Raw genomic sequence first — 26705 nt, forward strand, 5'->3', positions numbered from 1 at the left:
CAATAATATGAACAGTTTTTGGTATTGCCCAACTGTTGCGTTGTGATCTCTATGAACAGTGGTGGAAAAAGTACTAAAATGTTTCACTTAGTTAAGTATAGGCTAGCCATACCGGTAACTGTGTGTGTGTGTGTGTGTGTGTGTGTGTGTGTGTGTGTGTGTGTGTGTGTGTGTGTGTTAGACTGCAACAGTGACACTTGGTTGTGAAAACCAACCAAATGCTATGTTCGTGCTCATACAGACCCAGCCAGCCAGAGACCCACATAGGCTATAGTCTATATTGGTTGCACAATACACCACTCAAAAATAAACTCAAATTTGTACTTGAATAAATGTACTTAGTTCCTTTACACCACTGCCCAGGACCACAGGCTTCCCAGAGCATATAAGTCACTCACAATAACAACTCTCGAGTTCAACAACGCTGTTAGGCCCACAGCGGCCATTCGAAATGGAATCCATTACTCTTATGACATAAGAGAGAGAGATGGAGAGCTGCCAGGATACAGATTTGGCAACAACTCCTGTCGCATTTTGAAGAGTCCAGCTGTTCCCAGGCCAAGTCTTGTTGTTTGCACTGAGCAAATAAACACGCAGTGACAAAAGGTGAACATTTCATACCAGGTCATCGAAACAGAATAGAAGATTAGAATAGATTATGATGTTTAAGGAAAAATGTAATTGAAGATAGCATAAGTGCAATAGGCCTATATTATGTATCCCTTTTGGGGGGATATGAACATGTCCTGGGTTCATTGTTGTCTTCTTTTTCTTCTTTTTTTTTATAAGAATGTCCATGTCCAAGAGGCAAGAACATTATTCATGCTTTCTGTTGACAGAAAATCTGGGGTTGGGATTCCATGTGTTCAGGAGAGAATAAAACTGACTGACACACAGCATTAGGACATAATTTATACATTTGTACTGGAGTTGATTCAGTGGTTCTTGAAGTTCCCTAGTAGTCATAGAGAGAATCAGTAGAGGGCGCTAGTGCAGCTACCATATTTTGTCAAACCTTTCTTTCACCTGCTTGTAAAAGTTTGTATCAGTCTTAAAGTAAAAATAAATAAAACAAAAATAGAAAGTTGTTCTTAAAGAACAAGGTTGGCAAATGTGCTTCTCCAGTCTCCGTTGCTTAATTTCAATGTCGAATGTCACTTGCAGTTTAATAGTGTCACTGTTTACTAAACGTATAGGGATTTAATATATAGAGGGTGTTCGGTCAGGTGTGTGGCTACTGCCACTTTTACCTGCCTATAGCCTATAAAATAATGGAGAAAGAAAACCCATAGAACTATAAAATGTATATTTGGACTACGTGAAATGCAGAAAATAACTTCCAGCACTGGTACACTGCGTGTCACGTGTGTGTGTGTGTGTGTACGTGTGTGCGCGCATACTTCGCGCATGGTGGCGGGACTGCGCACACACAGGCACGAGCAACGACGAGTCGACTCGACGACGCCTTCAACTAATTAGAGCACGTGTTTTTGCCAGAGCTATTGTGTTGTTATTTACAGGCCTAGGCTATACTTCCGATTGCAGGGCAAGTTGACACTTTTTGGGGGGAGTTTACAAACTTCATTGCATGGAAACATGCAGCGATGTATCAGCAGGCCTAACTGGTGAAGTAATATTTGGAGACAGACAGACATCTTCTTCAGATAATGTTTTGCACCCCCTGCAGCCTTTTGCTTATTAATGGTAATTTCCCCGACTGGCTGCTTTGTTGACTGCGAACGTTAGCTAGCTAGCCTGGTTGTCATCATGTCTTTCCTTTCAGCATGTATATATATTTTTACAATAGGCCTAATACATTAGTTGTGTGCAGTTGTAGTCAGACCATGTTAGTTTACGTGAGTTTAGCTATTTTCAGGGACAGGGAGTGACGTTTGTATTGATTGACTGATTGCAGCATAGGCTATTACCTTCTGTAAAACAATGGTGCGAGCCGTGCGACCCAATAATCGATGCGAACATCAAAACGCAAAGCCCCGAGGGCTTAATTCTTTCCATTGTGGACCTGTGTATTCAAAATACAATTGCAGTGAAAGTGTGTTTACAAAAACATTGGGTATAGTTTATTTTGGCAAGCTAGAAGACTTGTCTATGTCTATAGTTGAAAATTGCAGACAGGTTCTCTTTTACATACTACATCAAGCTTTAAGTTGACCAACCCTTCCTTGTTCCTTCCACCAGTTTAGTTCCTTGACAGTTTGCAGACATGTTGATGGCCTCTGCAGTGAGATCTGTGCTGTCCAAGCTCCTGGCTCCATTGTGGAGGACAGTGGTGATAGAAGAAGAGAAAGATGCTTATGTGTTTGGTGCAGGTAAGGTATCAACAACTCATATTGCTTATATAAAGATAACTCTGCTAAAGCTAGTCTACCTGGTTTGGTTGTTACCTTGTTTTTAAGATAATTTATTAAAAGGATCAGCACTTAAGTTAAGTCACAGGAAGGTCCTGTGTAACCGTAATGTTGATAAATTAAATGCAGATGTTCCAATGGCTGTGGGCCACTTTCTTTATGGGATCTCCTTTTGGGGGCTTTGCATTCCCTGTGTATTCGCCTCATAAATTAAATGCTGTGACTTGATGTCAGCACTTGTCTATCCATTTGTCAGTTCTGGCAGAAAACATAATGCATAATAATAATGCATAATGTTAATGCACAAACCACATTCTATGTACAACATGTGACGGTATAGCACTAAACAACATGTGAACTTCTTTCTAAGAGCCTGCAAATATTTATGGAACGCACAAATTGACAGGTTTGTTGCTGTGAGTCACTTGATCACACCTGTCAATTTGTGTGCCCCATACATACCGGTAGCTGCTCATTGAATACGTTTTACTGTCACTGCACAGAGGGAACGTGTTCTGTGTGAATATCGTGGACAATTAAGACATTTTACTAAATGCATGTTTCCATTTTTAAATTAATAATATGATACTAGATGACAAGTCACAGCAATTAATTATTGGGCGGGGACAACCAGAGCACTACAAATTAGAATGCCACTGAGATGAATCCCTCCTTGAAAATGCATTGCACTGCCTGCTGGCCTAGCGGACCAGGCACCCTTGCTGCATGTTTTCCCAGTTTCCTGTCTATTTACAACTGTATACTATTCATTAAAGGCATAGAAAAAGATTTAAAAAAAAAAGATTGCATTGCAGCGTTCTATGGCCATTTTAGGGCCTACGGCTACCTTCATGCCTGAATCGTAGCATACTTTGTGCCTTTGTGTGTCAGCCACGGAGGAGATCCGCCACCTGCGAGGCAGTGTGGTCACCCAGCTTTGTCAGGACTACGGCATGATAGACGAGGAGATCTACTTCACCAGTGGAGAGGTGCTGGGAGGGACGCCGTTGAAAGTAGGGGATACAGTCAACGGCATCGCCGTTAGGAGCGGTGTCGGGGGCGGCTGGAAAGCTCTTCGGGTGAGAAATCCCATTAAGACCTGAGGCTAATTCTACAAAAGCCTTCTAAAATTTGTTTTCCCACGATTCTTAATTTTGTTAAAAACAAAAAAAAAACACTTTAGCGTCACCAAGATGCCAAAAGCCGCGAGCGGCAGGCGTCTTTTCTGGGTTTTTAGACAGCTGGTGGATGGAAATGAAGCTCCACCCACACGGCAGAATGCCACGGGGGCAAGCGCTTCCGGGAATCTGGCCGACGCGGCATTCTGCCGCGTGGGTGGAGCTTCATTTCCATCCACCAGCTGTATAAAAACCAGGAAGAGATGCCTGCTACGAGTGGCTTTTGGCCACGCATGGAAGCCCAAGTGTGCTTACACCCTATCGGTCACAGAAGTGTAGCACTCTGTCGGCCACACACCGCTGCACTGAACGCCCACCCCCTCTCTCCCCACACACAAACACACAGACACACGCACAGCACAGAGAGAAAGAGATGGCATGATGAGGAGAACCCAGCCCTCGTCTTTAAACGTCTTTCTTGAATAGACTACTCTGTGGAATAATATTAATCGTTATACACAGAGACACACACACTTCGGAGTAACCTTGCGTCACCAGGCTTCTAAGCACCGTCTTGTCTTGTAAGTTTGTATAGATCTGCTTCTGCACTCGCTGTTGTGAGTGCAACAGACACCGTTGAGGGAGAGCAAACACACTAAATAAATGATACTCTGATGCAAGCTTGCTAATTAAAGCATGTCCCGTTCGCATATTGATCAGCCTACCTAACGTTGTGCTCTCTCTCTCCACTCTTAGCAGGAGCTTATTAAAATAAATTTCTGTCAGAAAAGTCCCAACTAAATACTCCATGACTGTAGATAGGAACCCTTCTTTGTAATAATATAGGCATAATATCCTTAAATCCTCATGCAGATATCTTTTATTATAAACTAAACTTTAGTATTTGTCCATGCGACACGGACGCACTCCTGTGTGAATCCCTCCCCTCCTGTGAATAACTCCTGTCTTCCCTGCATGCACTCAGTCTGCACATGTGAGTGCATAGGTGCATTTTCCCCCCCTTGAGTATAATAATAATGAGGCACATTAAATGGAGCGATATAAAGTTTTTTTCCCCTAGAAAATACTGGAATATGTCTGGATAGGGGGAAAAAACGATTTTTCTTTTATTGCTAATAATGTATTTATGTCAAATATCAGAGTCCTTTGTCCCATATAAAAGTCCCAGAAGTTAGGCAAACATATTGAAACAAATACACAAAGGCACATCTGACTGAGTCCTCCTTAAAGAGGAGGGAGAGTTCTGTGAGTTCTGGTTTTCTCTTTTAGAGATGTTCATGTAAAGTTACTTACCCGACCACGCACCCGGTAAATATGCTTTAGTGTGTAAAAGCAACTGGAGTCATGTGATCTACTACCTTGATAAGCTGTAATTTAAATAACTTGCTAAACTGTCATTTAAATTACTTGCTAACTGAGAAAACCATTGTGTTTTGTGTTCGAACATCAACTGCATCAGTTGTTCTGCATCCTTAATTAGAAATGCAAATTCCACCCTACGTTTAATATTTATTTAGTTGAAAAGATGATTGATTTCATTCTGTTGCATTCTCTTTTTAGGTGGAAAAGTCTGCCGAGGAATGGGGCCTACATGCCGTAGAGGCAGACGGGCTGAAACTGCGCCCTCTCATTGGCACTGTGACACAATATGACCAAGATGGAGGCTATATCAACCAGACTACGTTCTTTCCAAGCAGTGCCCTGCAGGATGGTAAAGATCTGAATTCAGAAACCAACAATGAAGTGCTGGTTTCTGAATTCAGTGTGAGTCATGCTCCAAAGCTTTAAAATATATTTTGGTTCCGTTTTACACCATTGGATGTCATGTTTCGAGCCAGGTCTTCATCAGACATCATTTATTTCAGTCTGAAGAGCCAGTAGGCTCGAAACATGTCCAATGGTGTAAAAAGGAACCAAAATACATTACATTTTTAAACTTTTTAAGAAGTGCAAGGCGGTTTTCCTGCTGTGTTTACCATATTGGATGCTGCTTTGAATTATGTTTTATAACTTTCAGCTTGCATTTTTTATTTTTTATTTGTACGATTTTGATATACGCATCTTGGGCACTATTTTCGTCCATGCTAAACCCCTTCTCCCTAAACATTTTTGAATAGTTCAACTAGCCGATCTACATCGACACGTTGTGAGCTTGTAGATTGTCTATTTTAACTATTCAAAAATGTTTTTCAAAGTAGTTTAGGGATAAGGGGTTTAGCATCGACGACAATAGAGCCCTTGCAAGTATGATAGAACCCTACAAACCCTCCCGTGCACTCAGATCAGCCAACGCAGGGAAGCTGGAAGTACTTTCACTAAAAACACCAGGACAACACTCCACACGTTCCAAACTCTTCTCCCTTCTGGCAATGGAATGCACTTCCCAATCCAATCAGAACTGCAGCCTCACTCCCAATATTCCGCCGTAGTCTGAAAACCCACCTTTTCAGACTCCATCATGGCCCGTAGCACTTGCCCTAGCCCCTTAGATAAGACTTAGATAGCATTTTATACAGACCTATAGCATGTTACGTAGACGGCACTAGAATTGCATTTTATGTAGTCATAGAACTTTATAGTAGTATGTATATTTTATATGTATAGTTTCATATATAGATATTCCACGGTTACGTTTTTAGCTTACGCATGTTTCATGATAACTACTTTTTATGTATGTGATGTATTGCCATGCTTTTTGTTATTGCTTAATGTAAATCGCTCTGGATTAAGAGCGTCTGCTAAATGCCTAAATTGTAAATTGTCTTATGTTAACTCCCCTATTTGCAAGGGTATGAGCCAATGAAGGGAGACTGGGTCCAAGCACAGTATTTCGTCAATCCAACCCAGTGGAGCAGCCAGGCTCAATCAGTGGCTCCCTTACGCTACTGCCGTTTAGATCAGGTAATGTCCATATTTGAATAGTTAGGCCAGATACTAAGGTACTTAGTGTTTAGGCCCTGAAGCACCATGTTGACGTGACACTCTCACATGGCCTACATTTAACCCATTAAAAACGGGAACGCATCTGTGCCATTTTAACATGTTTAATGATTTAGTTCTGTTTTATTTGTTTCAACGCAACTCTTCTCTGGTCCCTGAGACAAAACATTTTCAAGATGGGGCGGATATGCATATCATGTCCTCTGCTCAATTCCGTCTCTAGGTGCACATTACCAGTATGTATGGTAATAATGGGACGGTAGAAGACAACGTGTTCTTTAGCTTGGACTCTCTGCTGCTGCCTGCTGACTACCGGCCCACGCCAGGGGACCTGGTGAACCTGGTGATCATGGAGAGCAGTCAGTCCTTGTGGAGCTGGAGGGCCTTATGCATGGCCCCGACCGAACAACGGTAGCACAACAAGAGAAGTCTTTCAACTAGGGCTGGACAATTAACCCACATTTTGAACCAATAGCTGTACTGGATATTTTAAACTCAACCAAAGTGTAATTCATTTGAAGTCCAGATCAAGGAAAGGTTTGAAAGATATGAAAGAATATTTACTCCTCTAGCCTCTAAGCCTAGAGGTAGCCCTCCCAGGAGGGCTACCTCTGTCAGCAGTTCTCTACATACAGACTTGCATAGATAGAAATGTCATTTTCCCATTACATAACTGACTTTCAATCTTGCTCATGTAGGTTAATCAAATGATTCAGAAGCAGGGTTTTCTTTTCTTTATCAATTAATTGAGACGCACATTCAATTCTAATAGATTGTTCTTTATAATCGAATAAATTGATTAGTTTAACCACTTGTTTGTATTGTTCAATGGTGGCGTGCCAATATCTATAAGCTCACAACTATGAGCGTGTAGATCAGCTATTTTCACTATTTAATAAGTTGTATCAAGACAAGAGTTTACCAACTTTCTATTGACTCTTAAATCACAAGACTCGCCTGCTGCTTAATACAATTTTGCTAATAGATGTACAGTCCCTGGTTGCACTCATTTCCCATTCAGGATGAGATCTTATGATGCTAACTCACTAAACAACATGCTTTGTGTGTGCTTTTCCTCGCAACAGTGTGAATGGTTTTGCTAAGCCTACTCCTGAGGCTGACATCCAGTATCTCCTAAAGAATAAAAAGGGACTGGAGGTCACAATGTATGGTAACTTTGGGACTCTGTTACTTGGGGAAAGCGGAAGGCTGTTATTCTGGATTCAGTGAGTGTAACTATTGAATGTCTTATGAAAATACCTTTCTTATTCTAGAGACGTGTCTATTGTTTTTAGCCTACGTCTCCTGTAGTGACACTTTCTAGCTGCATTGACACCTTCCACTTAACACTTTGGTTGCTTGTAATTTTAGTGAATGTAACTTTATTCTACTATTAGACTCCTTAGAATCATAGGTGCTGTAGTCAATTGTCAGCCAAATCCTTCAAATATAAAAGATCTAAATAAATGCCATTATAAGAGTCGACATGTATATCTTATAATGTTTTCTCATCAAATTCCCTTCTTTACACCAAAAAAGGAACAACGGTACAGAGACCCAAACTCTGACACACTGCGAGTTGTCCGGCTGGGACTCGCAAGAACAGTTCACTTTCTGTAAGTTCAAAGACCTTTCCTCAGCAAAGAAGGGAAAGGTAGTGTTGCAGTCTCTCGGCAGTGAGGTTCAGGACCACAAAAACGCAGCCTTAACTACCCTTGGTTCCAAAAATGGGTCCGCTGTTGTTGACAATGTCAACGGTCCAGTAAAGGCGGTCAGGAATGACATTGAGCCGGAGGAGGTCGTGGTCACTCCTAAGCCTGCTGAAAGGACACAGGAGATGGAGGCGGAACTGAAACCAGGGGAGAGGCTGGCAATTGAAGTGAATTGCACTGCCAAGTAAGTTAACTCTTAACAAATTAACTCTTAACTTAATTGTCTGCCGGGGAATTCGTCAGAATATAGGCGCTAGAGTGCCAAGCAGATGGGCAGATTTTACTCTGAAAAGCCCTGCCTTCCATTTCCCCCCCAAAACCGGGAGGTGAAATCTTCCATTACTACGTCGTGCTACCTAGTAGGAGGAGGAGGAGAAGCGTTAATATTCCAAACGAGATGCTTGATTAAGTCAGAAATTATAACATTATAACATTGCACATTCAAACCATGCAGAGTGCTGTAGATTTAGAGTTAACGCCAGTGCGCATGCGCAAAACATGTCTAGGATCGCTGAAGAAGAAAAGGCCAAGCAATGGGAGCTGTCAAAAAATGGATTACAGCGATCCCGTTTTTTATCATTAAAAAGCTTTATATGACAGAGAATTCGGTCAGATGCAACGATTGGATTTTATATGACGGAGTACACAATGTGTTAAAAGCAGATACAACTAGTAATTGTTGTAGTAGTGGTTGCATGATTGCATCAGTATTGGCTGTATCACAAGTAGAGAGCCTGACTGGTGCCTGATATTTGGTTCCGAAGTACACAACAAGCAAACAAGGAAATATAAAATACACACACAAATCTATATTTTATTCTACCAATTAAGCCCTATTCTTTTGAACTTGTAGATTGGCTATTTCAGAAAATAAATGAATAGGTAAAACATCAGGACATTGTCCAAAAAAAGTCAAATAATGGCTGATCAGATTATGTTGTCGGGCTCCAATCACAAGCAGTGGTGGCAGAGTCATGAGATGTCTGAAGGTTGTTTTGGCATGCTGTGTGGACAGTAAATAATGTGTGATGTGTGTTTGGGGACTTGTGCTTCAGAAACCCAGGGAGTTGTGCTGAGCTGTTGTTGCTGCACTTCTCCTCCTTCACCATCGGGAGGCGCCTGGAGGTCGTGGTGGCCAGCCAAGAGGAGACCCTGCTGCAACCCAGTGTGCCCTACAACCCCCAGCGGCCCTCCTTCTCTGTCCCTCAGGAACCCACCAACGTCATCACTGTTACAGCTCCGCCTCCTCAAAGGTACCACTAATAATAACCACCAGTGTTGTTTTTTGGCAGCAAATTTAGATTTTAGTTTTAGTCGTATTTATTAGTTATTATTTATATTAGTTTTCATTTAGTCACATTTTAGTCACCTGGAATGTTTTAGTGTTTATTTTTGTCGACTAAATGTCATAAGATTTTAGTCGACTAAATCTACACTTGATTTAGTCAAACAAAATGTATTTTGGCGGGCCTTGATGCCATCATAATGACTGTTTTTTTTCTTCACTTTTCTTCACTGGGCTATTCAATAGGGGAGAGTGTAACAGGAGTCATATAATGTTTATTTTAATTGGGTGAAGTTCGACAAAATACAGATCGGCTAAATAAATCGGCTATTTTTATCATGCAACTAATTGTAAAATGACTTATACTGGATCTCTTATCCATTAGTCCCTTCCTAACATTTTAGTCTAGTTTTTATTTGTTGACAATTGTCAGTATATTTAGTCTTAGTTTTAGTCATCATAGCTTATAGTTTCTGTTTAGTTTCCATTTAGTTTTCGTCAGTGGAAAAAGGTAGTCGACGAACATCTTTCGTCTTAGTTTTCGTCGATGAAATCAACACTAATAACCACCAACCTGGTCGTTTTCCTAGTTTCAGTAAACTGAAACTGAAATTGTACGATCACTAACGTGAAGAGAATTATATCGAAATGCTTGTGCACAGAAACGATTAGTGTTGAAATGTCTTGTTGTAATACCCACCGTCACATTTTGTAATATCGATGAACAGTGCTTCATGGGAATGTTCTGTACCTGACCCTCAGATAACATGGCTGCGTTTATGTCTTCCATGCTTTGATGAACTAGGTGTGCCTAACCTTTCCTTGGGTTGACGTAATGTTTTGATCTCCCCCGCCCAGGCTCATTAGCCGGAGGCTGCCTCAGTTTCTGGGCAACTACTCTATTCCCCATGCTTTGAGAGAGTGCGTTGACGGCCATGGGGACGTGCTGGTAGTCCAGCCCTGCCTAGGAGAGGTGAGTTCTGTAACTCCCAGAGAAACCTGCAGGAAGTTATGAAGCCCGGTTTATACTATTATAGTCATCCGAAATGTTTTAGTCTAGCTATCCGAAATGTTTTAGTCTAGCTTTAGTTCACTAAATCTCAGTCGAATTTTAGTCGACTAAAACTACAGTTGAATTTGTAGCCAAAAGTTTATGTTGGCAGGCCTTGATGGCATCGTAATGGCTGATTTTACGCCCGAAATCTAAAAGCTCTGCTATTTTCAGAGAGCATCACCCGAAACAAAACAAAGTTACTTGTCTTTTAGTTCTACTGGATCTCTTCTACACTAGTCCCTCCCTAACATTTCAGTCTAGTTTTTATTTGTTGATAAATTGTCAATATATTTTGTCTTAGTTTTAGTCATCATAGCTTAGGTCTTATTTCATTTCTGTTAGTATTCATCAGTGAAAAAAGGTAGTCGACGAACATTTTTGGTCATAGTCAACGGAATCAACACTGACACTCTTCCATGGCTGATTCCTCCTGCTCAGGTCCTGTCTGCATCCAACATGTGCTCACGTTTCTCTGCCCTGCTGTGGATGGAGGAGCTGAACGCAGTGGAAGAGATGAAGTCTCTCACCATCACTGGAGCCCTCCTCCGGAAGGGAGCCGTTTACCTGCACCTCGAAGTGCTGGGATTGTCTGAGGGACGACCAAGCCTCTCCGTAGGTGAGGATGATGAGGCTGAATGGGGCCGGGCAATTAACCGAAAATATATGAAAACCGATATCTTGCTTATGTACTGAAGGACAAAATTGTGGATATTTTTTTATTTCTTATACATCATCAACGAATCAACACAAAATAATTAGAATAGATCTTTCATAATGTTGGCGTACACAAATTGTGAAAATAGTCCATCTACAAGCTGCTTGTAGATCTTCAATTTTTTCAATTTGTTTCCAGTTTTATTATTCATTAATTGTAACCGAGGCAAAACTTTGAAATAAACACATTGATTTTGAAGTCGTATCGCTCAGCCTTAAGACAGAATGTGTAGTTGCGTCCCAAAGCCAGTCTTTTTTTTTTAATGTTTTTTTTGTGGCTTTCGCCTTATTTTTTTATTATTTTATGGAGGCACCGACAGTAGGCTGACAGGAAATGGGGAGAGAGATGGGGGATGGGGGGGGTGACATGCAGTGAAGGCCGTCGGGATCGGGAGTCGATCCCGCGGCACACTGCCAGACTGGATTACCAGCCAAGGTGCCTGGACCACTGAGCCACGGCCCAGTCCCCCAAAGCCAGTCTTATGTTGGTAACTTCATGCATGTTGCAAATATGAGACATACTGGGTCTACTTAACAGGTGATCGCCTTACACTGAAGAAACCACAGAGTGGTGGAATGGTGATGGAATACATTGCCTATGTATCAGAGGTAAGGGCATCAGCACTGTCAAAACATGAAAATGGTTTAAAGTAAACGCACATGGGCCTGATTCACTAAGCTGTTATGCCAAGTTGTTACGCCAACATTTTATCTATTTAATGTTGTCCCTGAATTTGGACTGGCATCTGCTTGTTGTCATTAGAATGATAATGGTGCCAAACCTAAAATAAAATGTGTATGTGGTCAACATTTGTCAACACATAAAATAAGAAAAGACAAAATGTCAAACGATCTATTGCTTGTATGCAATAGTATAACCATGATGCAATAAAAAAGTATCATACATCCATGATACATCCCATGAACGCAATCTTATCATCTGATGAGGATTCAGTGGATGATATCTAGCTGTGTCCATTACACCATTTCCACGTGAACACGCCTCTGACTTTCAGACAAACACAAGGAACACCAGCAATACACACACATCAAGGCTGTATGCAGTATTATGTGAATCGCAAGTCGGTTTTATGGGCAAATGGGCACCCCTTTAGTCACTTTATTTAGGCACCATTTAGAAATGGATCAACCAACTGTAAATGCTTGTATCTGCTTGTGAGCTTGTAGATCAGCAATTTTTGAGTGGTGCAACCACTCCTACAACCAGCAATGTCCATGTACCTGTGTACCTGTGTACCTGTGTCTATGAGCCTGAGTATGTTACTTATTTATACCAGTAGGGGGCGCCAGAAACAGAGAGGGGTAGTGCTGTGTCTCTAATGAGAGAGAGAGAGAGAGAGGGCGGGGGGGGGGGGGGGGGGGGGGGGGGGGGAATTGCACCACTCAGTTCACACGTGTGTGATTTTTTTATTCTTAGTGCGATGACCATTATAGGGCTTAAGTGATTAATCATGATTAGTATAATCCTTAAGTGTGATCATCTCTTTACTGTAAACGGCTGATCTAGTAGATCAAGTTTACACCTTGTAAATTACTATTTTTGGCTTTTTAAAGTGGTTAATGAACTCTGATTGATAGATGACCAGTCCTTTTGTTTTTGTGCGACAGATTCGTGATGAGACTGCGAGTCTGAGAGTACACCCCGAATTTCAGAGGGACTATCTGGGAGAACCTCTGGATGTAGAATTCACCTACAACAGGTCAGACAGATAGCCGTGGAGCCACAGGCCCAACATTTGAGAGGACCTGTGATGTCATGCCATATTTTTTATTTACCGGTATGTTTTTTCTATTAATTTGGTCATTTGGTCCACAGAATAAGAGGCCTGCTCTGCCGGAAACATCGCGAAAAAAAGGTTATGACCATTTTTGTATACCACACCAGACAACCTATTTTCCAAATTTCATCATGCTTTAAGTAGCATGTGCCATGTCAAACTAGGGGTTTTTCATGATTCTGAATCGATTCCAAGCATTCGTTTTGCACTGATTCACTGATTCACGTGGCTCAAGGCCACCAGACACGGCACGCCTGCGTCATTGACACAAAAAGCAAACGCTCCCATAGTTTCAGTTCCGGATTTCCCAGTAACATTCTCTTGATTATCGGGTGATAACATCCGAAGCGGGTGCAGCAAACGGCCTTAGCAGTCATCACAAATGTGATGAGGTCAGCACATTTGGGCACATTTGAGCAACTGGCTATGGCCGAATTCAGGCCAAGGAGTGTTTTTTGTGTAAAACTAATATTTGGAATGGATTCAGAATCAGGAAAACCCCCTAGTTTGACATGTCACATGCTACTTAAACTATGATGAAATTTGGAAAATGTTGCCTTTTATAAGTTGTTTATGGTGTGTTATACAAAAATGGCCATAACGTTTCCAGCAGAGCAGGCCTCTCATTCTGTGGACCTTAATGACCAAATTAATAGAGAAAACACAAATAAAAAGTACAGCATGACATCACAGGTTAAAATCTATTCTGTGCTGTTCACGTGCTGTGAACTTGTAGATTATCCACTATCCACTATTTTAACATTATTTGAAAGTATAAAATTATTCAATATGTAAGTAATTTCTTTCTATATTGTTATATCTGCCATGTGCACGTTTTTATTACAAAGCCTGAAAGGCAAAATAATACGTTTTTATTCATATGTTCAATGCCAAAAACGCAATTAAATCGTCAATTGCAATTATTTGTGACAATTAATCATGGCAGCCCTGGTGCAGTAATGCACAGATCGATTATACTGACAAATGAGTATACTAAAATGTGCCAAAGGGACAAGCAGGTTCCATTGCACTTTCCACTTTCAACCTGGTGTCTCAATTTGGGCATATCATTAAACGTAGTAAAACATCGCTGATCTACAAGGCAAGCTGACAAAGGGTCACATGGTGAAACAGGTTTTGAGTTGGTCCATACACATTACCCATGATTTATTACATTTACTCCCCCAAATTGTATGCCTAGATTGACTATGAGACGATGTCACCAGGCAATGGAGCAAGCCACGCAATTTCGGCAGAGTAAGTATGTGTTTTATTTGCATTGCTAATTTTCTAAGTGTGTGTGTGTGTGTGTGTATATATATATATATATATATACACACACACACACACACAGTGGAATTAACTGTATCATTCTCATTGGCTTGCTTCTTTGGAGATGGCAGCGTGTCACCTCTGTAGATGTCTGCAGTTCTCCTACTGTGCAAAACGGTGCAAAACGGTTTTGCGCCGCGGACAGAAGAAGCTGTGCGGCGTGTGCGCAGCTGGTTTTTAGACAGCAGGTGGATGGGAATTAAGCTCCACCTCCGCGAACGATTGACGCGGAGGAGAGCGCTTCCGGGAATCTGGCCGTCGCGCAAGTCGTCCGCGGAAATGGAGCTTCTTTTCCATCCACCAGCTGTCTAAAAACTGTGCGTAGCTGCTGTGCGCAGCCGAGAACGTGCGCAGCTTTTTAGATAGTGTGGCAGCACCCATTGAAGGTCACATTTCACACCTGTGCTGCATTACACTGGCTAGTGGTTACCAATTGACTGTGCCACCCTGTTATCCAGTTCTGTTTCCCAGCAAGATCGTTATTCAGAAACCCCAGTGGACAGGATCATGGATGGAGGCAGACGGAGAAGAGAAGACCACAGAGGACGATCAGGTGAAAAGCTCCACTTGAACCTTATTTCGTCGCTTTCGGGCAGAAACCTCTTATCTCAATGTTCTAACTTTCACACTACAGCGTCAATCAAAAGTAGCAGATCCCCAAGCTCGAAAAGTGGCGCAAAGCGGTGCGTTTTTTAGATCTGCTACTTTTGCTAATTTTGAATTTGAATCCTGAAAAGTAACCGTTTTGGATATATGAGGTTTCTACCCGACAGACTATTTACTATATTTACTGGACCGATCGGATCAAATCTCACAGAAAGACCTCTACTCATTTTAGTTTTCTTTTTTTTAATCCAAATCTGCAGGTGACAACCATGGAAAATGGGGAGAAGGTGTCAAGCATCTCCATCGACATGAAGTCAAAGACAACGCAGACTAAAGGTGACTGAATTGGGGGAGAGCTACCACACACACACGTTTCCTGTGGTCCTTGAAGTGGGGTCCCAGGTGTACTTGGCGAGGCCCCTTTTGGCAGTAGTTCCCCCATCTGAAAATGGGCCCCCATCTGAAAATGTTTTGTGCCAGGGACACCCGGAAGAGGAGATCAAGTTTTGTGTTCAGAAATGCAAAAAATACTTTCAAGATTTTTCAAAAATGCATGCCGTGATGTGATGTACAACTGCTATTTTTGAATAGTCAACATATAAAATATGAATGCAGGGGTTAATATGATTGTGATGTGTATTAACACATTTTGCTGGGGACATCCTGGAACCCCTTCACGGACCCCGGACCCCACTTTGAGAACCAGTGCGTCTTTAACTCTTGAGAACGTACATATGGTACGTTTGTGCACTCTCAGTTTTAAAACGTTAACCAGTGGTGTACATCAGGGGTTCTCAACGTTTTTGGCAGGGGACCCCCGGAAATGCTTTGGCCATGTCTCGCGACCCCCGCCCCGCCACTACAATAACCTTAATAGAGAAAATACATCATAAATAAATACCGTACTGAAACTAGACATAATCCTTTATGTTTTAAGTTTATGCGTGTATACTATGTAAACTCTTAATTTCCATTTTCCAGCCATTCAGTTGCAAAAACTAAAGCAAAAAAAAAAGGAAAAAAGGAAATGGAAAATTATGTGGGGACCCCTCCAAAATAATTTGGCGACCCCCTGAGGGGTTGAGAACCGCTGGTGTACAGGGCACAATGGCACAAGGTTGAGAACCCCTGGTGTACATGACCAATGCTGAATCCGATAACAAAGCGCTGGGTGAAACGTATCATGTGTTGCTCGTCTTCCAGGCGGTGCTCTGCCCCCTGCCACACCCAGGGAAGGGCACCTCTTCAACCCCAGCCTCAACCCCGCTCAGAGGGAGGCAGTGAAGAGGATCCTGACAGGGGAATGTCGGCCCACTCCGTATGTGCTTTTTGGACCACCTGGAACTGGCAAGACTGTCACCCTTATAGAGACTATACTGCAGGTATTACATAGCTCAACAACCAGGCACTAGAGGGTGCTGTTGTTTGACGTGTCAACCACAAGGCACAGTTCACCACCAACCTTCTCACATGTGTGCACACTACAGCACAAACCAATCAGATCTCCACTCCTATTAAGTTTAATCGAATATTTAAACATAATGGATAATTTCATAAAATTATATTTGATTTGAAAGGGAGATTTGATCTGATCGCTCCAGCAGTTTCCAACATTAGCCACACTGATCTCACTGAACCCAGTTAAGACACACAGATGGGGTCAAATTCCTTCTACTGCTATGCTGCAAAAATGTGGTATTTCCTATCAACGTTCATGTGTGACTCCTTACCTCTGCCAAAACCGCTGCAGATGGCTGCTAATTGTAACTGGCTCCTTTAAGAAATTTAAGCTAATCACAACTTAACTTTTAGATCTGCTATTTTTGCATGACAAAGTTGTGCGACAAGGTATAATAAAAAAAAAAATGTTTAAGAATGCCAGGAAGACTGGAGGCTCATTCATGTGTAACTAAAGGGGATCCATTAAGTGGTCAATCGATTCTTGCATACCGTAATTATAATTTTTTTGATTATTATTATTTGATTATTTGTTTTGCCCTTGAGTTGGTAGTTGGTATTTGACCAATCTTCCCTCTGAGTGATTACCTGTTGTTTTCCCAACCTTCCAGGTGTACCACTTTGTGCCCAGCAGCCGCCTGCTGGTGTGCACCCCCTCCAACAGCGCTGCCGACCTCGTCTGCATTCGTCTGCATGACAGTGGCTTCCTGCACGCCGCCAGCCTGGCTCGCATCAACGCCTTCTGTAGGAATGAAGAGGTAGTTCAGTCCATCTCATTGTGCCCAGTTCAGTTCAGTTCAGATATTTGTAATAACTGTAAGAATGTTTTTAAAGGTGTAGTTCAATGACAACAATGACTTTCTATCAGTGAGTACCAAAACAAACTTGGCAGTGGCTAAACATAGCCAGAAATAAATCTGTCAAATCTGTCAAAAGAAAACACAGCTGTTCTTTGGTCTCCAGGACCAGAATAAAGAACCAATGATCTAGGTTGGAGATTAATTTTGTCCAGTCCACAAAAAAATGTAATACTTGTGAATGAAATCAAAGTTGCTCAGTCACTTGTTCTCCTCAGTCCATCCCAGAGGTTCTGAAACAGTACTCCAGGGCAGGGGACGACATCCGCCATGCTGCTTTCCACAGGATTGTGGTCAGCACCTGTTCCAGTGCCGGCATGCTGCATCACATAGGACTCCAGTAAGACACGGGGGCGTGTCATGGACCCCCACATTTTAACACCCCCATCTAAACATTATTTGGTGCCAGCCAGGGACCAGGTGTAGATGTAAGGGCAACATTAATTCTAAACCCTGTCTTCCTTCCTACAGTTTGGGCCATTTCACTCATGTGTTTGTGGATGAAGCCGGCCAAGCAACGGAGCCCGAGGCACTCATCCCCATAAGCCTTGTGTCGGAGAGAAATGGACAGGTTGGAGCAATTGTTTTTAACATGCTTTCATCTGCTGCATCTCTCTCTCTCTGTTCATCTTTTTCTTTTCAACCTTCAATGTCAATGGGTCCAAGGGTTCTGTTGCCAAATTATTTTGGGGGTTCCCCAGATTTATTTAAAAAACAAAAGACATGGCCAAAGATTTTCCAGGGGTCCCCAGCCAAAAGCGTTAAACCCCTGACATAGAATGCAAAGAAAACAATTGAGCATGATGCCAGGTAAACATCAAACCTTGTCTCTGTCTTGAGATGCTAATTTGTTGCGTTTTGCGTCCCAAAACGCAGTATATAGGTAATGAATTTACTTATTTTATTTTACTTTATTTATTTTGGTTCTATTTACTTTGTTTGCATAAAAGCCTACTTTGCACTGTTGTTTGCATAGTTATTTGCAATTGCAACAGCATGCTATATCTAAATAACATTCTTCGCATTTTTGGACTAAATAACGGCATACGAGAACAAGTGACCAACATTCATCTGTATAGTAACTGTCATCTATCAAAAGCAGATAGAACTAGATAAAGTGCCCCTCAGGAGACAGGTCAGGTTGTGGAATTGGATGATTTGAGGCATTTTGTTCCAAAAATGTGTTTTGCGATAATCCACCTGTTGGTGGCGCTATAACAGGCTAATGTGAAAAGGGTATTCCTCAGCATAGTAGGAAAGTCTGTGAAAGATTTAACGTAAATTGCACGCTGCGTTCACCGTTCATGATTTGAGGCTTTTTGTTCAAAACGGGCCAATCCTGCAAACTTTGAAAGGCAATGTTAGCCAATTAGGATGGGATATGACATACTGGACAGATCCGTCTTGAACACATGACTATAGAAATAGTGTGTAACGATTTGTGGGATTTTTGGACAGAATCTGGAGGAGTAATTTAAAAAAATGTTTTGACTGCCTCCTGGTGGCGCTATAACAGGCCGTTCTGGAAATTTTGGGGCAGAGGTTCATCGTTGGCATCCAGGGAGTGTGCAAAATGTGCCACCGGAGATTAGCTGTACACACACAGACGGACGGACACACACTCACACGGACTCACACACACATGGACAGAGTGCAAAACATACTCTCTCCCCATGCCTTCAGCCTGGTGGAGACAACAATAATCTATCAAACATGGGGAAACAAGAAGTGCTATAAGGAGTGAGGAGCGCTAGGGGGTGGAAGGAGAGTCTGAAGAGGTCTGAAAAATGGTTGAGTGAGTCATGACTGGTGCTTGGGAGCCAGGAGAGAGAATTTAATTGAAATTGAGGACAGCTATTCGCTATCTTTCTATATCGGTTTGCCTTTGAGAGCCTTTATCAACGTTATACAATGAACACAGGCTAAATGTATATATTTTTTTACTTTTATAATGGGAATATCATTTTTTGGAGCAAACAAAAACTGTGTTGCCTTGGTAAGGACTTTCTAGTCCAGCAAACGGCTGCTACTGTTTATTGTCGTCCTTATGGTAACAAGCTGCATAATAACATCATAGACATTGATTTATAACGGAGATTCAACTGTTGAGCAGTAAGTATCTAGGAACTGACACCTTCCAGCTTGTCGGAAAGCAGTATTTTCCATGGTATAAAAGGTGCATAATGCCACCAGTGTGAAAGCGTTTTGCCTATGACATGATTCCCAATACAGGGATTATTACATAATGTATAATGGATGGTTTGCAGATAGTCCTGGCCGGAGACCCCCGTCAGCTGGGTCCCTTGGTGAAGTCCAAGCCGGCTCTGGCCTTTGGCCTGGGAGTGTCTCTGCTGGAGAGGCTGATGACCAATCCACTGTACAGCAGAGAGAGCTGGGGATACAACCCTAAACTGGTCAGAGTAATGCACACGCACACACACACACACACACACACCTCCACTGACAAAAACTAAAAAACTAAGCTATGATGAATAAAACTAGTTTATATTTGTTGACGAAATTGTCAATATATTTAGACTAAAATGTTAGGAAGGGACTAGTGGACACGACATCCAGTATAAGTCATTTTACACTTGGTTGCATGCCGAAAATAGCTGATCTACAAGCTCACAACACATCACGCTGCTATGCGTTGTGAGCTTGTAGATCGGCTATTTTCAGCAAGCGTAAAATCAGCCTTTATGACGGCATCAAGGCCCGCCAAAATACATTTTAGTCTAAATCAACTGTAGATTTAGTCGACTAAAATCTCATGACATTTAGTCGACTAAAACTAGACTAACTAAAGCATTCCAGGTGACTAAAATGTGACTTAAACTACGGTAAATGAAAACTATTCAAAAGATCTACAGTATGACTAAAATCTAATATTGCTGCCAAATCACTGACACACACACACACACACACACACACACACACACACACACACCTTTTATCTTATGAAATGCATTTGCCACCAGGTGACCAAACTGGTTGACAACTACCGTTCCCATGAGGCCTTGCTGCGTCTCCCATCCAAGCTGTTCTACCACGGGGAGCTGTGTATGAAGGCTAACAGGGCCACGGTGGACTCTCTGCTGCAGTGGAAGAGCCTGCCTCGCTGGGGCTTCCCACTGCTCTTCCATGGGCTCAGGGTGAGGAAGGAACGCTGTGCTCCTCAAACTGTTTCATTTACTACCAACACTGTTATTTAAGAGGATAGGAAATACATAAAACAAAGCTGCACTCTGTAAGTTTCCTTTTCTACTCCAGATTTTAACCTGGTTTCAAGTGCTGATATTTTTACCATTGACCTTGTCCCCCAATGTGATTGTGTTGGTGTCCACCAGTTCAAATATGTGACCAGATTTGACTGAGAGCCTGCCAACACGCAAAATCCAGCTTTTCACCAGAGGAGAAAACCTTTTTCTTTCTTTGATGAATGCTTAAACAGGTAGCTAGGTGTAATGTTAGAGTCCACAGAAGTGAACCTTTCAAGCCTGTTTTCTCAACTCACTGTTTTCTGCAAGACATTACTCTACAAGCCATATCTCCAAAACTGGTGGGTCAAACTGAACAAACAATATGTCAATTTGAAGCTACGATTCTCTGCTTTCACATGACATGAACAAACGGAAATTAAAAAAAATCCAATGGCAGTCCCTCAGTCAAATTTTGTCACATGATTATTTTTGGGTGTCCCCCAGTTCAAATGTGATTGTGTTGGGGAACCACTGCTTTAATCCATGTTGTGTGTCCTCAACCACAGGGGACAGAGATGAGGGAGGGTTACAACCCATCCTGGTACAACCCAGCGGAGGCTGTCCAGGTCATGCGCTACTGCTGTCAGCTGGCCAAGAAGCTGTACAACCCTGTGGACGCTGCTGACATAGGCGTCATCGCCCCCTACAGGAAACAAGTACAACAACCACAGCTTTTCAAATTGAGCCTCTTTTGCTTCACAGGTCTTATACAATGGCTCTGTTCCATTTTGTGTAGCACAGTGGTTCTCCAAACGTTTTGATTTCAAGGATCCAGTGTTGTTTTCGTCGACTAAAACTAAGACAATTTTTTTTCACTGACGGAAACTAAATAAACTACCGGTAAGCTACGATGACTAAAATTAAGACTAAATGTATTGACAATTTTGTCAACAAACTAGACTAAAATGTTAGGGAGGGACTAGTGGACAAGAGATCCAGTAAAAGTAATTTTACACTTGGTTGCATGTTGAAAATAGCAGATCTACAAGCTGTAGCGCGACACGTGAGCGTTGATCGGCTAAAACTAGACTAACACTAAAGCATTCCAGATGACTAAAATGTGACTAAAATTAAATAAACTATGGAAGAGACTGAAACTAAAATTAAAATGTAATTAATTAATTAATTTAGCGTACTTCCCAAGTTGAGAAAACAAATAATTGTATAGCCTTTAAATACATAGGCCAGGTGTGCAATTCTACCCTGTTAAACAGTTAGTTATATATCGGAGCAGACTCTAACTGGGTCTTCTATTCTACCCTGTTAAACAGTTAGTTATATATCGGAGCAGACTCTAACTGGGTCTTCTATTCTACCCTGTTAAACAGTTAGTTATATATCGGAGCAGACTCTAACTGGGTCTTCTATTCTACCCTGTTAAACAGTTAGTTATATATCGGAGCAGACTCTAACTGGGTCTTGTTATTGATCATTTGGTTCAGGTATCAAACAAGAAGCACTGCAATATTAATAATGCATATGTATGTCAAAACAGAAAAGCCTTTTTTGTGGAGCGATTTGTTTGTAGTCATGGCAGCCAGGTCCCTTAAATAAATATGGAGGTAAGAGATTTCTGCTCGACAGACAAGTCTGGAACTACACCTCCCAAAATCCGAGAGGAAGCTGGCATTTCCGTTCATGAAAATATAATTTTAAAATATCTTTAGATTTGATTTTTTAATTAGTTTCCATTTCTGTTAAGCAGCAAGCTTTATTATGCTTCAGTGGTTTTCGTATCAACTTTATGATCAGAGCTTCCGTGCTCCAGAACATTGTGGGAGTCAACAGTCTGACCATGTGGGACAGATAAAGAAAACTTTATTGTCCATTAAATTGACATAAAATGGAAATTCGTCTTTGGCACACCGGCAGTCAGTTACAACAATAAAACATTACAAAAAATACACAGGTGCATTAAAATACTATATAAAATGCCTTTACGTTAACACAACAACAGTGATCATGAGCAGTGGCGACTATTTAAACATTATTTTATTTAAAATGTCCACAGCAGTTGGTACAAACGAAGTTTTGTAACCCTTCTTTTTAGCTAATTTTGCCCTAAGCCTCCTTCCCGATCTAGACTAGCCTGACAGTAGCCTGCAAGATCCCTATGCTTTTGGCGGAACAAACTAGCACTGGAAAAGCGACTTCCTCCCGCTCCCCTCCTCCCCCGTCCCCAGTAGAACGCAGTGGAGAACACTGACGGCACCAAATCTGCACTCTTATTGGTTTAGCGAAATACAAGGTTGGGTCATTCCAACTCCTATGCCTCTTCCTGCTTCGCTCACCCAGGCTTTTGTTTTTCTCCTTTGAAAACAAAACGCCTGCCGTTTCGACGATATGTACATTCTGTGGATAAATGTGCAGTCTTATCACACATGCATCTTCTATCCTCAATACGTTTTTCTCTCTTCTCAGTCTGAGAAGATCCGTCTGCTGCTGGGCAAGGTGGGCTTGTCGGACATCAAAGTGGGCTCTGTGGAGGAGTTCCAGGGACAGGAGTTCCTGGTCATCATCCTGAGCACTGTAAGTCAAGGACCTCCAAATTGAAAATCTGAAAATATTTTGCGCCAGGGACCTCCAGAAGAGAAGATTTGTGTTAAACTTAAAAAAAATATTAAAAATACTTACTAGATTAAAATGCTAGATTTTTAAATATGTTCAATAGCAGAAACACTGAGCTTGTACATTGCTATTTTTTAATAGCCAAAGTATAAATTGATAAAGTGGTTAAAATGATTGTGACGCTATATTAACCCATTAAAACCAGGAAAGCATCTGTATCGTTTCAGTTTTTGGCGTTGGCCTATTCAAAGCGTTGGCTTTTATGGTTAAAACTATAGAATGTGTTTTGAAATGTAGTGGGGTGAAAGTCATAAGTAACAAAATGTATAGAGTAGTGGGGTGAAAGTCATAAGTAACAAAATGTATAGAGTAGTGGAGTGAAAGTCATAAGAACAACATATATATATATATAGAGTACTTGAGTAAAGTGACATGTTGTCTCTGGCTCCACCTTGTGGATTTGATCATGAATGCAATCTGAGCCTCTCCTGCCACAGTAATGTATTGTACATTCATGGGGGATACATTACATGCACCTACTGAAAGGAACCTTTCATATCAAAAGGTCCGGCAGGTTGGGAGGGTGATAATTGTCATTGCATGTACTCCTAGGGGCTGTACATTACATTACAGTACTGAGACATTTTCCTTGTTGTCCCATCAACACACAGGTGCGTTCAAACGAGTCGTTACCTGCTAATGACATGCAGAATGCCCTTGGCTTTCTAGCCAACCCCAAGCGCTTCAACGTGGCCATCACCCGACCCAAAGCCCTGCTCATCATTGTTGGAAACCCCCATATTCTCATTAGGGTAAGTGACCACGGAACTCCCTCTTTCTTTGGTGTGTCGTCCAGTTGGCTAACCCCAGAGCCTTAGATATAGACAGTTACTGCGTTCACTTCATGGGGCCAGTCCAATGGCTGCTCTCCTACATAGACTTCTATTGAGCATGGGGACAACCAACTGGGACAAGTCCTGGCCCGGAAGTTTGTCTCAGTTCAGGCTGCATGAACAGCGCTCGAGCACTCTGTTTCTGCCCCCTCTATGTATATTGTAACTCTTCTATTAGATGGCTCTGGCTAACCCTAACCTTAACCCTCACAGAAACTATGCCTAAACATAACCTCAAAACCACATACACCTGCGCAAAAAACACCAGGCTGACGCCCTAATGCAACTAGTACATCACGGTATTGTTTTTAATCGATTTCATTTTCACTTTGGTTTTCCTTCAGGAGCCGTGCTTCAGAGCTCTGCTGCAGTACAGCTTTGACAACGGGGCCTTCATGGGCTGTGACCCTCCGGCCTTTCTCAGGGAGTCACGCAGGTACAGACTGAGTTGCCTCTAAATTAATTAATATATATCTCTTGAAAATGTGAGGGTAAAATAAAGAAATTTATATAAAAATATAATATTTTATATGAATAGTGTATATTATTTTTATCTTTCGGGTTAATGTGGTTAATACATCAATCACCCAGGACGAAGTTCACCCGGTGAACCGTCCTTTTATCAGTAACACCCAGTGCTCATGACGAAGTTTTATCCAAAAGACGAAGTTTATTGATATGAAAACCATCGCATCGCTCCACAGCATAGGAGTGCCTGTTGCGCAATCCTCGATGTTGCACAACAGTGGGACGTCATCGGAAATGTCGTCCCCCCCCCCCCCCCCCCCCCCACGTTTAGCCGACGACAACGGAAATCTTAAAACGTTAATAACTCTTAAGGATAAGAAAAGATCCTGTGGTAGACGGCCCCCTGCTGGCCAGTTGCTAGTCACGTTAGATGTAATCATGCCTCCCGTTGTTGTCGATCTCCGTTAAGAGTCTTTTGGCTACATTTAGCTGCTCCAGCCACATCCGGTATAACTTCGGGAAAACTTGTCCGCTTTTACTCTGGAAACAAAATAACAAATTATTGTCCAAGCAGGTTAAATCAAAGACTACAGTATTGTATTATTTGACTAATGTAGTTTTTTCTGCGCTGACACAGGGAACCAGAGGGTCAAGGGAACCCAAAAGCGGACATTCCTCAACATGCATGTGCCTCCATTCCACTTTCCAACTAGTTTGTATTTAACTAAAAGTTATTTGTTTTCTTTGCTGACTTCGCATACTTGTCTCCCCTCTCTGAGTTGCAGCAGTCTTGTAATATTGTTTTTTCCCCTGCATTGGACCAAATGCGGCTAAATAAAGACACCGATGCTTACTGCACAATCATTTGATTACATCATGTTATTAAACTGATGTGCTTGGCTACACAGATACTTTTTAAGACCAATACATGTTCCTGTACAACACTGAAGTAGAAAAAATAGCAGATCTAAAACGTGCCAAGGTGTGCTGTGTTTTGAGCTTGTAGATCTGCTGTTCTTGCTATTTTTTCCCCCTGAAAAGTAACAGTTTTAAACATGTGAGGTTTCCACCTGACTGCAACGATATATTACGCCAGAGCAGTTACACAGTTCATTTGCCAAGAAGGGTAGGTAATGATGTTGAAATGATTTGGCTAAAAATATTAAAATTCCTGGAACTATATTAGCAAGTAATCAAACTGCCACACAATCTGTCTGGTTCATAGCCAGGGAGTTGATTCATTACATGAGTGGTTCTCAAAGTGGGATCCGGGGATCACCACGGGTCCTTACGTGTGTCCCCATAGATGGATGTGTTAATACAGCATCTCACTCATTTTAACCACTTTATCCATATGTTATATGTTGGCTATAGATATATCATGGTGCGCTCGTCACTCATCAAATCACGAGTGACTGGTGCCCAGCGGCAGCCAGGAGTGTCTACACTCCTCTGTGTGGAGGCACCGTCTGCCTAACCGGCCCATGTGACAATTGAGTGACAGTTTGGATCTGTGGGACAGTCAGCTGGAACCCTGCAGAGTGCAGGGGGGGGGTTCCAATCTGTAGAAGTCAATGACCGTCTAATGGGCACGGAGGAGACAGCTTTTATCTGTATGTTATGCTGCCAGGTAGGCCAGCGACCCCCCCCTGCCCAAACACACACACATACACACTCGTATGCGTTTATACCAGTGGTTCTCATTTTAATTTCACGGGCCCCGATATCTCTGCGACTGTACAGATGTTATCGAGTTAAATACCCTGTAAGGCTTCATTTGCAACCACTTCAAGGAAACCCTGAGGGTCCCTGGCCTGAATCCCACACTGCTGAGAACCAGCGTTACACTTGTCCCAATTTCTGTTGGTGGAGACGGTCTATGTCTCAGTATGAATTGAATTGTCCTCATTACATGGCATTTAGCTCAATTGCATGGTCTTTGTGTTTTTGAAGATAAGCCCAATGCATTACAGCATTTACATTTATTTTTTTAGCACAGTTGTCATGCCATGTACAGTGTAGAATTGTACACGGCACAGTTTGCCATCATAATCACTAATGTAGTACACATTCTTCATCAAGTTCATAGGTCATCATTTCAGGTCCTTTTTAGAGATGAGTGGTTCCCAAGCGGTGTGTGGTGGATCTCTGGTTTGATCTCTGGCTGTGCTTTGGGATTTTGTAACGACACCATTATTGCATCAATACAATTTGAAAACCACTTTGATCCCCCAGACACGCACACACG

At 41.9% G+C, this 26705-nt stretch overlaps 1 protein-coding gene across 1 annotated transcript; it reads left to right on the forward strand.

Annotated features, from left to right (window-relative positions):
- Positions 1 to 2224: 2224 nt before the first annotated feature.
- Positions 2225 to 25934, forward strand: mov10l1 (Mov10 like RNA helicase 1; the record flags this gene model as incomplete). The annotated part of the gene is made up of 22 exons (XM_080762105.1): positions 2225 to 2330; positions 3261 to 3448; positions 5069 to 5219; positions 6297 to 6409; positions 6672 to 6859; positions 7988 to 8344; positions 9216 to 9413; positions 10304 to 10418; positions 10938 to 11115; positions 14803 to 14897; positions 15211 to 15286; positions 16154 to 16332; positions 17020 to 17166; positions 17484 to 17605; positions 17737 to 17836; positions 19533 to 19679; positions 20247 to 20420; positions 21035 to 21184; positions 22950 to 23057; positions 23768 to 23908; positions 24334 to 24425; positions 25832 to 25934. The coding sequence occupies 22 exons, from the start codon at positions 2225 to 2227 to the stop codon at positions 25932 to 25934; spliced, it is 3228 nt and encodes a 1075-aa protein (XP_080618231.1).
- Positions 25935 to 26705: the final 771 nt, after the last annotated feature.

This window comes from Protomyctophum bolini (assembly GCF_963924005.1).
Source record: "Protomyctophum bolini genome assembly, chromosome: 4".
NCBI lineage: Eukaryota > Metazoa > Chordata > Actinopteri > Myctophiformes > Myctophidae > Protomyctophum > Protomyctophum bolini.